This window comes from Prosopis cineraria, unplaced genomic scaffold, assembly GCF_029017545.1.
Source record: "Prosopis cineraria cultivar Desert tree isolate PC_DT_omini unplaced genomic scaffold, ASM2901754v1 PC6, whole genome shotgun sequence".
NCBI classification, from domain to species: Eukaryota; Viridiplantae; Streptophyta; class Magnoliopsida; order Fabales; family Fabaceae; genus Prosopis; species Prosopis cineraria.
The window spans coordinates 42,909,965-42,926,958 of NW_026555337.1; the positions used below are offsets into that span (position 1 = coordinate 42,909,965).

Genomic DNA, 16,994 nt, shown 5'->3' on the forward strand with positions numbered 1-16,994 from the left:
GGCATGCACCTAGTTGAGTCAATATCACGTCCTCTAACCATTTATTGTGATAACAAATATGCAGTATACTATGCTAACAATCACAGAAATTCCAGTCGTACAAAGCATTTTGATATCAAACTTATGTTTGTGAAAGAGAAAATTGCTGAGTCTCAAACCTGCGTGGTACACATTCCTGGCACTCAGATGCTTGCAGATCCACTGACTAAGGGCTTACCTGTAGAAGTTTTTCAAAATCATGTAACTTGTATGGGTATTATGAATTCCTTTGATGCCCTAGTTTAGTGAGAGTTTGAGAACCTTCTTTATTACAATTTCTCTTTAGGCTTTGTTTTCTTCTGTGAGTTATGTTCAGTTCAGTTAGATGCGTCTATATCATTTGTATCCCTATAGGATTCAATGATTCTGTTGTGGTACGCTATGCATGTCACTTGTTTCCCCATAGGAATCAGTGATTTATGTTGTTATCTTACTGAGCTGTGTTTGAAATAAAATTTCATATTTTACTTAGATTATGAGATATCATATCACTTTTTCCCCATAGGATTCAGTGATTTTATGGAGTTTCATTTTCTGAATTTGTTTGTGGCTTGTTTATACAACTTGCTTAATTAATGCAATTCAAGTGGGAGATTGTTGGAATATTATTTATGAATTAGCATTAATTAATAAGCCCAATAAATTGGTCCTTATGATCTTGTGTGGACCGTGATAGGTGGACCACACAAGTGAGCCCAATGGGCAGAGGCCCAACCCACAACCCAGTAGCCGTCAGTTATTTCCTATCTCTTAACTGACTGAGTCAGAGATAATAGATAATATAATTATTTAATTATTTAATAAGGCGGTTACCGATCTGATCTATATAAGACGATTAGTCGGTAACCACAAACACACGACTCATTTTCTTCTACTTTCATTATCTCTGAACTCTCTAAAGGCTCTGGGGACTTGAGGGTTGTGTACTTGCCTATACTCGAGGTAATCAAGATTTCTTTAGCATTCATGGATTTTTCAGGTATGTATGAATTACTTTATTCTATCATATTATTATTATACATATGAATTGAGATATTAGATTTAACAGAATCACGATTAGTGCTTTGCTTTGACCAGGCCAATTCACATCGAATATAAGCAATGTCGAAGTGAAAAATGAAGATAGATATACGTAATGTATTCTATTCACATTGCCAATGTATTATAGAAACAACTATGCCATGCAACTTTGTATCCACTGTTATTATCAGAGTTCTTCAATCGCTACATGCAGCCTTCCAACTTAGTTCACACACCTTTATAGTGTGTTTGGACTAATTAGAATTTGGATTTGAACCAGATTCTTCATTTGGGTATACAAAAATTATATTTATGGATTTGGATTTAGTAAACTAAATCCATTTCAAATTATAATTATTTTGTAATTGCAAATTTCATTTGTGCCACGATAATTTAAAATTCTAATAACTTCAAACATATTATTTTCTTCATATTTTCACTGTTGATAATTCTATGAGTATCATATCTTTTTTCATCTTTTGTTTATTAAAAATAAAAATAAACTCATAATTTTTTATTTTTATTTTAGTTTGGAATCTTAGTTTATCTCTTTTCTTCATTTGAAACTTTTTAACCTACCAAAACAAAAGATTTTAAATATATAAATTTTAAATGTGAAATTTAAAATTTAAAATTTAAAATTTAAAATCCAAATCTAAATCCATCAATGCATATTCTACCTTAAGTGATTCTATTGGGATATTAAGTGTGAATTAACTTGGTATGGAATGAAATTCCACATCAAATAGAGTTACGTTGGAGAAGAGTTATGTAAGTGAAAAAATTTCATAGATTTAGTAATATAAGGTTTTGAATTAAGTAATGTCAAACTTATTTATGTGTGATTTTTTTGGATATGTTAAATGGCCCATGTATTCTTGTTCCTTTCGACTCAAAAGATTCAAAATGAACGGCCCTTCTTTTTCAACCTCTAATTCCAATTCAGAGGAGTGTGGGGTAGGTTCCAGTACGGCAATTCGATCCATTCCACAGCCTAGACTCCTATAGTGTTCAGGTCAACTTTCTATATTTACCTAACTTTTTGTAAGGTAAACGTAACATTTTAGGTAGGTCAACTTTTTTTCCCCTGCTTTTCATAAACTTATTAACTTCATCTTTTAAAAACAATGTAGGAGGACTCATGTGACAGTATTTTCCTCATGCGTGATTTTGTTTCAGCAATAACTCCATCTCACGTATTTTAGGATTTAAAATTAGAAATATATTACTTTTTTACTAAAAAAATATATTACTTCGATTGCCAGTGTGTTTGGATAAAAAAATTGATTTTTCCCTTTCAATATTGATTTTTTTAACAAATTATCCAAACAGTCAAAATAAGACAGAAATCGATTTTGACACATTACACGCGTTTTCCCCTAAACTAATGGAACCAGCTTTTGCCAAAAGTTTATTGAAAAATATTGAAAAAAATTACAAAAAAAGCCCACAAAAAAATTACAACTAAAGCACATAATTTAATAAAAATAAAATTAAACTATTTTCTCTTCTCTCTTTTTTTCCCTTAATAAAATTCAAATTTTTTATCTTCAAAAAATTAATTTTTTATCTTCAAAAAATTAATTTTTTATCTTCAAAAACTTAATTTTTTATATTTAAAAATTAAATTATATAATAATTTATATAGCTAAAATTTATTCTGATTAAATTATCCAAATATTTTCAATTCTGTTAAAAATAATTTTAGAAAAATAGTATCCAAACAGATTGCATCATAATATCATTAATTATGATTAAAATCTATCACTTAATCAATTATTTTTATAATCTATTATACCCAACTGAAATCCAAATGGGCACTACAACCAATTTGGTTATGATCAACCAATGAATCAAAAATCAGTATTATATCTCAATTGATTCAATGGTGTTTGGTTGGATTTTATAATATTGACTGCAATTTAGCCGTGCATTGAGAATAGAGGCATAAAATGAATCAAATAACCAAATGAAAGCCTATGTTGCTACTATTGAAGTTGATCGATCAATATGATAAATAATAAGAGATTCATCGATTTTTTAAGTATATACTTAATTTTTTTTTCAGGATCTGAATTTGGTGAATGTCCTAGATCCTTTTGCTTGGTGATTGTTCCAAGTGATATTATGGAGAATGTCGATTCAAATCAAATGATTGCCAGAGATATTGGCACAAGATATATACTTTTTGCTATGTCCTATACATCAATTTAATTATAGTTATCAAACTCTTAAGTTGACTTTTTGAATTTAACATTTTTATGTTTCTACTTCACATAATTATATTAACTCATTTATAAACTCAAATTAGATACAAACTTGGTTCAACTGCTAAGTTTATCATTTTTACGTTTCTAGTTTGTAAAATCATGTCAACTAATTCATAAACTCAGATTAAATATAAATTTAATTAAATTTATTAAACTCATCAATTTTTTATCGAGTGAAGTGAGTTAAGTATATACTACGTAAAACTTAGTTCATAGACGTGATAGGGTTCAAAGAAAAAAAATGTAAAATGCAAAAAATAATATTAATAAAAAAGAAAATAAAAATACTAAAATATTACCCTATTCTGAAAATTTTATGTTTTGTATGATAATCTATCCATGGAGGTTAATTTAATTTTAATGATTTATATTTGAAATATATTTACATCAATTTATAGTCATATTTTATAATTATTGAATTATATATTTTTAATGGATAGTCATTAATAAAGATAAACTCTTATGAGTTTACGATTGGAGTTTATATTTCTATTATGAGTTTACATAAACTCCTGAGTTTGACAACCTTGAATCTAACTGTATATTCATATGTTGTAGACAAATGATTAAAATGCATTCTTATAAAACCACTGTTCAATTCATTGTTTCATTTTTTTCTAGTCAAGTATAAATTTTCAAATGTTGATGAAATCTTTATGGCTACAGTATGTATGCACTCACTGGCAAGAAGATTTGGAATGCTCATGGAATCTAGATCCGATTTTTCACCCATTTCTTGAATAGCAAGAAAATGTATTTATTTCTAATTTCTTGTACTTCTTGATCTAGAATGTTAATTACTTTGATCCGTAAAGAAAAAAAATCTGTTGGCCCTGTCGGCATCACAAATTATTTGGACACAATATTACTCAAGTACTAGAGTGTTTCATTAAAATCAAGCATACACAATCTCAAAAAAAAAAAAGAAATAATAAAAAAATGAAGACAGTCATGTAGGCTTCGATAAAACACTTCCCCATAATTTTGTTTTTAAGAAACCTATATCATATGTTGGCTTCTTTAATTGTTTTGGTCAAAGATACGGCAAGATTATAGAACACAGTTTTTTCTTTAGACATATGATCAGCTAATATATCCGGGTAATGTCGAAAGATATCGTTGATGATAGCTTCTCCAAAATGTTGGCTTCTTTAATTGTTTTTAAGAAGCCTATATCATATGTTGGCTTCTTTAGTTGTTTTGGTCAAAGATACGGCAAGATTATAGAACACAGTTTTTTTCTTTAGACGTATGATCAGCTACTATATCCGGGAAATGTCGAAAGAGATCGTTGATGGTAGCTTCTCCACAATGGCTCACAAGGAGAGTTTCAATTACAGCTCTCACAAACTGTGCAACTTTGAATTCATTGTTATTATCATTGAGTTCCTCACCACATGCAGCCTTCCAACGTACTTCAAATACCTCCAAGCGATTCAAAGTAAATGGACCTTCTTTTTCAATTTCCAATTTCAATTCAAATGGGGACGGAGTGTAGAAAGCAACGTTGAATGAATCCATTTGATCTTCCTTTATGATTCCCTACACCAGGCACCAAAACAAATTAAGTTTCAACAAAGTTTTTTGGGTGTCCCAGAAAATATATCACCCGTGATGTACTAAGAGTACTTGATATACCTCCCCTAACTAAATTACTACTTGCATGAAAGTTGGGTTTAAAACCCCAACCACTTACTTAAAAAACAAAAGCACTACCACTCACACTAACTTTAGTTAGTTCAACAAAATTTTAAAATGAATAAATTGTAACTATCGATTCATACAATTGAAAATGTGAATTCTAATTGTAAACTTAGAGTCACATTTAGAATTTAAATGTTTTATTTACAATCGAAACTCTAGAATTTTAAACTATTTGTAATGATATTTGCAACTTGCTTTTTAAATAAATTTGTCTAGGATCTCATTGTCATTAATTTTCTCTTTTGGTAGTCAACTATCATTCTTCCTTTATTTATTTATTTATTTATTTATTTTTGATGTGTGTCAAAGAAAATTCTATATTTAAAAGGCTTAGAAATAAAAATATAGATGTGCCTGCAAGACCATGTCATTGAGTGCCTTCCCTGAAAGCTCCAAGATGTTAAAAGATGGGTCACTGCTACTTCTTCCCTCAAGTGTAAGGACCATACGACCTCGTTCAATAAGTTATTTAGCACAACACTTGAGAAACGATGAGAAATCTCCTTGAAATTCATGGCAATGAGCATTTCTCACGTTTAAAGGACTCGTGCTAGCCATGCAAATATTGCCCTTATTATTCTCCACATCCTTAGGAACCTACATATGTGTATGAAACTAGAAGAATTAGTTAGAGGGGCAGAATTGATACCAATTATAAATAAAAATGTTATTTTCAAGAAAATATTTTTAATCATCAATGTACATCTCAGTATATACAAAACATAGAAGGCATTGATAAAAGTGTTGAATGATACAACTCATTTTGGATTCCATACTGAATATACCAAATGTATATACTTGTGGATAATGTATTTTTAAATTATTATAACAATAAAATTCATCAAAACTGATACATTCTAATGATAAATAATTTTAATAAAATTCATAAAAGAGTCAAGGAGGATAAATGAATTCTAGGGGCATATTAAGGTTAAAAGTCACAAATTAATATAGGGGCTGACCACCACCAAAAGTTATTATTGTTTCCTACCTACAAATTGATAATCATACCAACCAACTAATGAGCCCGCAAATTTAAAATGCAAAAAAAAAAATTAAAAGTGAAAATCTATAAATAATATTAAAAAAGAGATTAAGCACTCCCCCGGACTGAATTATAGAATAAACCAAATTCATAGATTTTAAGAAATAATAGTTAATATCCTTAAACTTGTAAAAAAATTGACTTTTCAATTTTACCCTTCACAAAAATTAACGATCACAATAAACTGTGTTTAGTAATTATAAATTGGTGTAATTAAGGCAGGATAATATTAGGGGGAAATTTAACTACCACAATTTAAACTTATATTTAGGACTAAATAAGATTTTAGAATTTTCCATATAAATAGGACTAGAGAGACCGAGGGAGTATACATACTTGAGACAACCAATGAAGGCTATAGGAGGAATGAACAAACTGCAGAGAACTAGGAGGCAGAATCCACCTACCATTTGGCTACTTAGCCTTTGTTTGAAGCATTCATAAGACTTGAAGATATTGTTGAAGTCATTGCCAGGGAGGTCATTCAAGAAAACAATGTATTCTGGAGATTCATATGGTTTAGTTTCAATCAGTTCACAAGTCATAAAGTGTGTGGTCCTGAAGAACAACCTAGATCTGCAATTGCCAGGCTCTGAGGTTGTCTTTCTCTGTACAGGCATGTTATTGCTTCCTCTCTTAAGCTCTTCGTTAAAGAAATAACCTTTTTCTGTCCACGTATCACCAATTAATCATGAATATGCGTGCAGTGTTAAATTAATATGTATATTTATTAGTATATTTTATGAATTTTCTTATACCTTAGCTTCATGGGAACATGCAAGCAATCAATCATCAATCAATTGGGATGCTAAAAAGGATTTGATATGTGGCAAGATATATATACTTATTGTAAAGAACTAAATCATAAATTTTAGAGACTAAGTTTCATTATCCATAAAATAAATTATTATTTATATCTTTATACTATGCATTGCTAGACTTGAAAAATATTTAACTTTTAGACTTGTGTTTTAGTCCGAGTGTACCAATTTTTTTAATTAATTTTCACTCATTGCTACTAAAGACATTGAAATTGGATTGAAATCAAACAATGGATCGGACCTCGCGAGAGCTTTTATGGAAGAATGACAACTATGTCCAAAAATATTAAAATAATAATAATTAAGTTTTCAACAAAAGTTTTAAAAAATAAATTTTAAATATAAATTCAAATAGTTATAAATAAGAATTTTGGTTATAATTTAAGAGTTATATTTGAAATTACAATGTTTTATATGTGATTGAAATTTTTATATTTGTAATTATTTGAATTAATATTTTAACTTATTTTTCATGAAAAAAATTTCAAGAATATACTTGTTATTAATTTAATTTTTTGAAATTTTTTGTCATTTTTTCTTGACTAATTGAGGCCATCTACTTTGAAAGGAGTAGGACCAGGCCAGGAGAAAAGACATAGAAGGTATCATTTTAAGGATAATAAATTTTCAATTCCTTATGCTTGTCTCAATTATTAGTTTAACCAATTAAGTTTAATTTTTTTATCAATTTTGTCCCTTATATTTTCTAAAATTATTATGTAAATTCTTTAACTTTTAAAATATAAATTTACTTTCAAAATAAACTAATGTTTAAAATATATTGATGACTTAGCAAGTATATATAGCTAAATGAGAATAAATTAACTTTCAAATTAGCTTTATTTTTTTATCAATACAATCCCTTACACTCTATTTCATTCTTTTATTTTTTTAAAAACTTGAGATTCTGTTTTTGTTTTTGACTAAATAATAGCAATTATCTTCATTAATCACATGATTACTATCAATATTTTGTTATCTATATTAGAAAATTTTAGCAGCGTTGCCTCTTTTTTAATGAATAAGAACTAAATTAATGACTAAAATAAACTTGAAGGACTAAATTAGTAAAAATTAAAGTTGATAGAGCAAATCAATAACAGAGACAAACAAAAAACTATAAGTTACATTATCCCTTTTTTTTTTAATTTAAAGCACAAAGATATATTCTTCTATTGCCATAATATATTTTTTACCATTTAGCGTTGCCAGCTAAGTGGGCTTGGAATATGGGTTAAAGGCTACTGAATTGGTTGAAGAAACTTGGTTAACCTTTATCTCTTCAAATCATTTTTCATTCATTTACTTGCTTGTCAATCAACCTTTCAATCTCTTATTCTCATTAGATTCACTATTCACATAACAATTATGTCTAGTGTGGTCATTACTTGCGGCACTAATCCACCCTGTTGATTATAAATGCAATGCGTTGTGGCATTTAATTGTAAAACTCCCTTATAATTTCTCATTTTCTTGACTTCCTTATTACCAACGTCATCTTCCAGCGTTAAATTATATCAACCTATATAGCATTAAAATTTCCCATGGTTTCAATTATATATGCACTTACTTAGCAATCATTTTCCAAATCAAGTTCCATCTCATCTTAATTATTACAAATTAAAAGTCTTCAAAATCATTAGTTTCAAACCTTATTTCATTTACTTTCTCACAATAAAATTTCTGAATATTTCATCATGCTTCTTATTCGTTATTGATTTCTTTGACTTTTCATTATATAATATATATATCCTCCTCTAGAATTTGTATTTCCTCTCTAAAGTTTAACATCATCTCTTACATTAGCCCAAAGAGTGCATTGCTCTAGGGCATATAACCGTTAATAACATGTTGAATTTTACATCCTTTTCTCCCTCCTAAAGGATGCAACCCAACCATAAAATGAATAAGCATTGCAAACAACTATCTAATTGAAACGGAAGAACATGTGTGAACAATGTATATTGCCATAAAAACTATATGCAATGCAACAAGAATAAATATTTTAAACTTAAAAAAAATACATGAAACTACTATGGTGGAAAAGAATAAAAAAAATTTAAATTGCACTATCATAATAGAAAAGTTTAAAACTAACAATTAAACTAATCATGATAAAAAAGAACAAGACTAATAATTAAAAGGGTCTACCATGATTAAATAAAATCAAGCACATTTATTAATGGTCAACCGTAGTAAGAAAAGGATAAAAGTAACTATTCAAACCTATTGTGGTTGAAAAGAAAAACCTTTCTACATGAAAAACCATGATAAAGAACCCTACTGTCATAGTAAAAATTATAAAGTTAAAATTCATTTTTACTCTTAAACTTTTTTCAATGAGCATTGGACACCTTGTATTGATAGAGGGCAATTTTTTATTGAACCATTTTTCCAACGGACAATGTTTCTTCTTAGTTTTTGGAAATGGAACAACATAACCCCTAGCTACCATTAGCAAATGTTAATTTGACTAGAAAATGACAAAAAAGAAACTCTTGGGTCCTTGTTTGTAATTTTTTGTCCTTTTCTGTTATTTTCTTCATCTTTTTTCTATAATTTTTCTGGTTCTTTTTTGTATTTTATAGTCAACAAATGTTTTGTAGAACTATATTGTATCATTTTCAAAAGTTAAAAGAAAATATTGCACAAATTAAAAAATGAGTTTAGGATGCTAGACGCTCTTGGACCTATAGTTTATAGGCCAAATTATCCTTTAACCCATCTAATAATATGAACTATTTTGGGCAATATGGAATTTAAGGAATTATGAACTACACTGTTCATGACTTGATGCTAGCTCTCTCATAGTGACGATTTCCATACACACTGGTTTGCTAAAACCCTGTATTAATTACCGTCTTATGGTTAATTCAACAATAGTGAACAAGTTGGGTGTTAGATGACCTATGTATACATATAACATGCACGCGTGGTCTGCCATCGTCATAATCCTTGTCCCTAAGAATAATAATCCTTTACGGCTCTTTTTTTGCTCATTTTTTGATGTTATTAGTCCCTTCTGTTAGATTATCTAATTAAGTTGGTCGTTGCCTGCTTCGACGGAACTAGAATTTTCCATATCTGAAGTCACACTCTCCTTTGCATAGAATCTCCAATGTGACAATTCCACAGCCTCTCGAAACCTCAACAGTGCGTAGTATCTCAAGCTACCTAACGTTTTTTCTTTTTAGGTGAACCTAATATTTTAGATATGTTTCTTAGACTTTTAGAAATGTACAATCAAGATATTAAAAGCTGAACCAGTTATTGAACTGATTAACAAAATAATTTAAAAGTCAATGGTTCAATCAGGGATTAACAGAGTTAGGTCAATAATAATTAAATTCATATATTCCAATTCAAATAAACAAAAAATTCATATTAATTAAATATGAAAAGCAGTAATATTCAAATAAAAACATTCTTAATTTTAAAATAAATAAAAAATCTATCCAGAAAATCTTATACGAATTTTAATTATTAGTTTCTGGAAATAATAAAATACAACAAGATTAAAAATCTTAAATAAAGGATTTAGATTTGATTTAAAGATCAATATGTTAAACAAACAAAAACAATAAACTACTAACTATCCCTTTATCATTCACCTCCTCCTGTGAAAGAGGAGAGGATGATCAAATATGCAAAAATTTCCTTTTAAGCTATGAGAATACCCAACTAAAAAGTCAGCATGGATAATTACGTAAAGACAGAAATGATACAAATTTAGAGACCAATCTTTGTGATAAAATAAACGAAACTACAAGAAAATAGTCTAAACAAACAACAAACAGAGCAAGCCCTAAAGAAACTAGTCAGGAAATTACTGTTCTCACTAATGTTATTATCATCAGCAATTTTTTTTTTCTAGATGACCAAAGCCATGTGAATATACTGCCTCCAAAATATGCGGTAGAAATCTACCTAACAGTTTTCTATTACCTCAATTTTTAGGTAAACCTGATACACACACATGTCAACTTCATCTTTTAAAAAATATGAAAGACAATTCACATATTGGACAATTTTAATTTTCCTAACGCTTTACATCAGCAAATAACACTACCTCACATAATTTAACATATCTAAAATTAAAAACGTATTATTTTAATATTAATTACAACTGTATATTTTAATCATAGTTCAACTATTGACTTTTGAACCGATCGGTGCCATGAACAGACACAATCCCAGAATGAGAAATGAAGACAGATAGATGGTTTATTCGTTACACATTGCCAATATATTATAGAACGTAACCATATATGTTGGCTTCTTTCAAATTGTTTTGGTCGAAGATAATGTGAGAAAGACAAACATAGTTTTCTCCTTCACCAAATGATCAGCTATTATACACTGGTAACGAAGAAAAAGATCATCCATAATAGCTTCTCCGAAGTGGCTCGCAAGTAGAGGTTCCGCTACAGCTCTTATAAGCTGTGCAACTTTGAATCCACTATTATTATCATTGAGTTCTTCACCACATGCAGCCTTCCAACTTACTTCAAATGCCTCCAAGCGATTCAAAGTGAATGACCCTTCTTTTTCGATCTCTAACTCCAATTCAGAAGGGCATGGATAGTAGACAGGAAAGTTGAATGAATCTATCTGATCCTCCTTTATGATTCCCTACACCACTCACCAAAACAAATTCTTCTATCATGATCTTTTTTTGTAATGCATTTAGTAGAAAATTTCTGTGTTCAAATATATATATATATATAGTCAAATTAAAAAAATAGCGAAAATGACAGTTAAAGACCCCTCAGAACATTAATTACGTTTAAGGACCTTGAAATTTTGGGTTGTAGTCCTTGGTTGAAATTAAAACTTTTATTTGTTCTTGTATTTATATTCTACATTTTCAATACCCGGCATCTACATATTCAGTACTCAGTTTTTCACTTTTTTTTAGTAGTTGTCTTAGATATTTTCAAAACTCATGATTCATATTTTCTCTACTAAAAAGAATAAAAAATAAGTGTTGGACATATGAAAAATGAATATCAATAACATTTAGAGTTAATATAAAATTTAGATCTTAAACTATAGATTCAGGAATGATTTAAACCCTATGCTAGTAGTTGGTATATTTTGAATCTTGAACAATTAAAGCCAGTGCATCCTCGCCCACACCATTAATTTGACACTAACAACAATTACTTTTTAAAGATAGTGGGGCCCACAGTCTCTATCTACTATATGTTTAAAAAGTAATGGTCATTAGTTTCAAATTAACGAGGAGGGAGGATGTACCAACTTTAATTATTCAAGGTTCAAAATGTATTAATTATAGGTATATGGTTTATATTACTCCTGAACCAATAGTTCAAGATTCAAATTGTATATTAATCATAAGATTTAAGATGACTATTGAAAAACTAAGTATTAAAAAGACTAAAGATGTGTGCTATAAATGTGGATTAATAATACTAAGTGCTAAAATATTAGAAGCTAAGTATGGAAAATAGGAAAGATGAATATTGAAAAAAATTCCATTTGAAAAATGTTAATTTCAACCAAAGACCATAGTCTTTTTTTTTAATTTCAAAATTTCAAGATCTATAATTGCAAACAACGTTGCTAGAGAATCTTTAAATATAATTTTTCCTAAAAAATATAAGTACGTACCTCCAAAACCATTTTTTTAAGTGCTGTAGCTAAAAGCTCCCAAATGTAGTTAGATTCGTGGCTAGATGGGTCGTCACAACTTCTTCCTATCAATGTAAGTACCATATGGCCCCCTTCAACAAGTTCTTGAGCACGACACTTGAGAAATAATGAAAAATCTCTTTGAAATTGGTGGTAGTATGCCTTTCGGACATCTAAAGGGCTTGTGCTTGCACTGTAAATATTGCCCTTATTGTTCTCTACACCTTCGGGAACCTATGCCAATGAGAACACAAAAAATAATTAGTTTAGAGGGGGGGATTCATAAATTTTTTTCAAGAAATAGAATTTTAAAATAATCAATATATATATATATATATATATATGTATATAAGAATATAATACATAAAAAAAATGTAGAGGCCAGTTGTGAATAATGCAACTAATTTTGGATTCTATATATGCCACTCCCAGATACACCTAATTTTAATAAAATTTATTAGAAGTAAAGGGGGGAAAATGAAAATTTTAAGGAGGCATGTCAAGGCTTTCTCTATTGAAGTAAAAAATATTACAAACAAGTTAATATAATTGGCATAAGTTAATTTATAGGGGGTGATCGTCTCGACATGGTTACTCTCGGTTGAATATCATGGAAGACGTTTTGAAGGAATTGGAGGTGGAAAATAGAATAGAAGCGATGTTAATTATAATCTTTCACTATTCACGCACATCAAAATTGAATTGTGATGGAATCGCAACGCAAGAATTGGCTACCATGAGAACCTTAGTAAGTAGTAATTAAAAATAAAATTCAGAAATCACAAACAGAAAAACCCTTGAAATCAAAATTAGAAGTTGAAACAAGAGTTTAGGGGGTTTGGTTTCAGTGCTATCACCTGATGAGCATTGTGGGGCTCATCAGAGTGATGAGATATAGACTCTCCATATTTTAATATAGACAGTCCAAATTTAAAATTTTTATTTTTTATTTTTATTATATATATTAAAATAAAAATTATAAAAATTCTAATAAATCTATGTTATCATTAATTTGGACAATCCATATTTAATTTAAATTATCCAAATTTAATATTAAGATTTTTTACAACTTTTAAAAATTGAATTTGCAAACTCGACATTTTAGATTTAAAAATTTTAACTTCCAATTTTTTTTGAAATTTTTATTTTGGATATTATCTTTATTTTTAATATTGTATTTGAAGAAACTAAAATTTTTATAAATTATAAAAAAATTATTATCAAATATAGACTATCTTGAGTATATCTAGATTAATAAAATTATAAAAAAATTTTAATATTAAATTGGAGTATGCATATTGAATCTATATTGTCTAGATCAGTGATAATAAATTTATTAAAAAAACTTATAACTTTTCATTTTAATAGATATGAAATAAAAATTTAAAGAAAACCTTAAATATGGACAGACCAACTTTTATGATTCTTGAGCATTGAAGCTGATTCCCCCAATTGAGGGGGAGAAGGAGAATGAGGTTATGTGATGAGCATCAAAGTGTTCATTGCTCAGATGAGATTTGAATTTTTTTAATTTACTTTAAAAAATTCAAATCAAATTTTTAGATTTATATTTCTTAGTCCAAACGAGCAAAATTTTGTTCCATCTTTAGTCCATACTTTAATTGAACCAAAAGGGACATAAAATTATTCCAAGTACATAGGATTGATAATCCCACACACAGTGAGTAACTAACAAATTACCGCACTTTAATTAATTTCCAAATATTGACAATAAATAAATTCTCAATAATCTTAATAGGCAGAAAAACATACTGAATAATCTTTCAAAGAGAGAGTGATCATTAAGTATGCACACCTGAGACATCCAATGAAGACTAGAAGATGAATGAACAAAATCCAATGAATTAGTAGGAAGAATTCTGCCATAGAAAGAACCTGGAACCCCAGTGATGTAGCATTGATCAATCCCACCTATCACTCGGCTACTCAGCTTTTGCTTGAAGCATTCAAGAGACTTGAAGATATTGTTAAAATCGTTGCCTGGGAGGTCATTCAAGAAGATGGTGTATTCTGGTGATTCATGGTTTAGGTCTCTACGTAGCTTCTCCACAATTTCAATCAGTTCACCAATCACAAACAAAGTGTTTGGTCCAGAAGAACAGCCCAAGTCAGCAATTGATAGGGTTCGAGGGACTCTTTCTTTGTACAAGCAAGTTATTGCTTCCTCTCTTGTAGGTTTAGTTAAAGTAATCACCTTTTGCTGCACATCAATTATGTAGGTGTGAACACACACACACACACACAAACAACAAACAACTAACCATCTCTTTCATCATTCACCTCCTTTTGTGGAACAGAAGGGGATGATCAAAGATGTAAAAATTTCCTTAAACCCATGGGCCCAACACAGGTTATTAAGACGTTGGATGATTCCAAGAATTTCAGCTATGACAGGAGGATCAACTGAGAGCTTAGAGCTATAACCTCTAACCATTCCCCATTTTGGTGCCTAATGATGTTACCACAACCACTATTTTAAAGCATGCCATATATACTTGTTGCATTCTTGGAGACATGCAAACAGTTGGAATGCTAAAGAGGATTTGATGAAGATAGGTATTAACCTGTAATAAGGAATTATTAGCATAACTTGCTTCTCCCACGCCTCCATTCACGTGCAACGCTGAAACCACGCCCATCAATAACTATGTTCCTCTCAGTCACTGGTAGAATCAATTTTTTTTTGTAGTGGCAAGACCCAAACTACAATCGAGATTTATGTAGGAGGATTGATGATGGGCACTCCTATGAGTGAGTGGCACTCGTTACTTTCCCATTGCAGATGTGGGCCCTACGATCCTGTATATTAAGACCAAAAAATTCATAAACGACCAAAACTTCTGGAGAGATCTATACAGGTGGATTGGTGATTGACAGTCCTAAGAGTGAGTGGCTCTCGTTACTTCCCATTGCAAATAACCACTATCATGTGACTCCAGAATTTGAAGATAAAATAAATATATGATCCTAAACAAATAATATTAAACCCCATATACTAAATCAACTCTTAATAAACCCTAGATCAAATCAAATATAATTTCTATCACTAGACTAGTCATTGAACTAGTCAAGGTACTAGTTTAAAGGTCAGTAATTCAACTAGAGATTAACCAAAAGTTATATCAGTCATAATTAAAATCATATATTTCAATGTAAATAAACAAAAATATTCATATTAATTAACTATGAAAAACAGTAATGTTCAAATAAAATTTATCCTTAAAATCTTATGCATATCTTATACAAATTTTACTTATAAGTTTTTGGAAATAATAAAATATAGCAACATTAAAAATCTTAAATAAGGAATTTAGATTTGATTTAGGGTTCAATATTTAGAAGAAGAAAGGGAAAAAGAAAATGAAAAAATAAAAGTAATTGCAAATTCCATTTACACTGAGATAATTTGAAATTCTAATCATTTCAAACATCTTGTTTTCTTCATATTTTTACTAATGATAACTCTATGACTCTCATATCTTTTTTCATCTTTTGTTGATTAAAACAAATAAAAATTAACTCATCATTTCTTATTTTTCATTTTCGTTTGGAATCTCTATTTATCTCTCTTCATCATTTGAAATTTTTTAACCTACCCAAATAAAGGATTTTAAATATATAGATCTCAAATGTGAGATTTAAAATTCAAAATTTCAAGAATTTCAAATCTAAAATCCAAATCTAAATCCATCAATTCAAATTCTACCTTAAATGATTCTGTTAAAGTATTAAGTGTGAATTGACTTGACTCGGTATGGGATGAAGTCTCACATCAAATAGAGTTACATTATAAAAGAGTTATATAACTGGAAAAGATTCATATATTCAATACCGTAAGATTTTAAATTAAGATGTTATGTCAAATTTATTTATATGTGTCATTTTTTGGATATGTTAGATGGCCCATGTATTCTTGTTCCTTTCGACTCAAAAGATTCAAAATGAATGGCCCTTCTTTTTCAACCTCTAATTCCAATTCAGAGGAGTATGGCGTAGGTTCCAATACCGCAATTCAATCCATTCCACAGCCACAAGACCTATACAGTGTTTAGGTCAACTTTCTATGTTTACCTAACTTTTTGTAAGGTGAACCTAACATTTTAGGTAGGTCAACTTTTTTCCCCTGCTTTTCATAAACAACTTCATCTTTTTAAAACAAAGTACGTAGGAGGGCTCACGTGACAGTATTTTCCTCTTGCGTGATTTTCCTTCAGCAATAACTCCATCTCACGTATTTTAGGATTTAAAATTAGAAATATATTACTTTTTTGCTAAAAAGATATATTACTTTGATTACAACTAATTTGGTTATGATCAACCAATAGATCGTAAATCAGTATTATATCTCAACGGATTCAATGGTGTTTGGTTAGATTTTATAATATTGACTTTGATTTAGCCATCTATTGAAAATAGAGG

The 16,994-nt window shown here is 29.2% G+C and overlaps 1 protein-coding gene and 1 pseudogene across 1 annotated transcript; both read right to left on the minus strand.

Annotated features, from left to right (window-relative positions):
* Positions 1–4,333: 4,333 nt before the first annotated feature.
* Positions 4,334–8,397, minus strand: LOC129314195 (S-adenosyl-L-methionine:benzoic acid/salicylic acid carboxyl methyltransferase 2-like; annotated as a pseudogene).
* A 2,580-nt stretch (positions 8,398–10,977) lies between these two features.
* On the minus strand, positions 10,978–15,298 carry LOC129313004 (S-adenosyl-L-methionine:benzoic acid/salicylic acid carboxyl methyltransferase 2-like). Its single transcript, XM_054955815.1, has 4 exons — positions 15,140–15,298; positions 14,371–14,775; positions 12,534–12,788; positions 10,978–11,531 (listed from the first exon to the last, which is right to left on the minus strand). The coding sequence occupies exons 1-4, from the start codon at positions 15,212–15,214 to the stop codon at positions 11,181–11,183; spliced, it is 1,086 nt and encodes a 361-aa protein (XP_054811790.1). The 5' UTR covers positions 15,215–15,298; the 3' UTR covers positions 10,978–11,180.
* Positions 15,299–16,994: the final 1,696 nt, after the last annotated feature.

Bases quoted from the DNA above. Each gene is read 5' to 3' on its own strand.
- LOC129313004 (XM_054955815.1), bottom strand. From the start codon at position 15,214: ATGGGCGTGGTTTCAGCGTTGCACGTGAATGGAGGCGTGGGAGAAGCA. The intron at 14,776-15,139 runs GTTAATACCTAT...ATTGATGTGCAG, and splicing joins CTAATAATTCCTTATTACAG to CAAAAGGTGATTACTTTAAC. The intron at 12,789-14,370 runs GTGTGCATACTT...TCATTGGCATAG, and splicing joins GTCTTCATTGGATGTCTCAG to GTTCCCGAAGGTGTAGAGAA.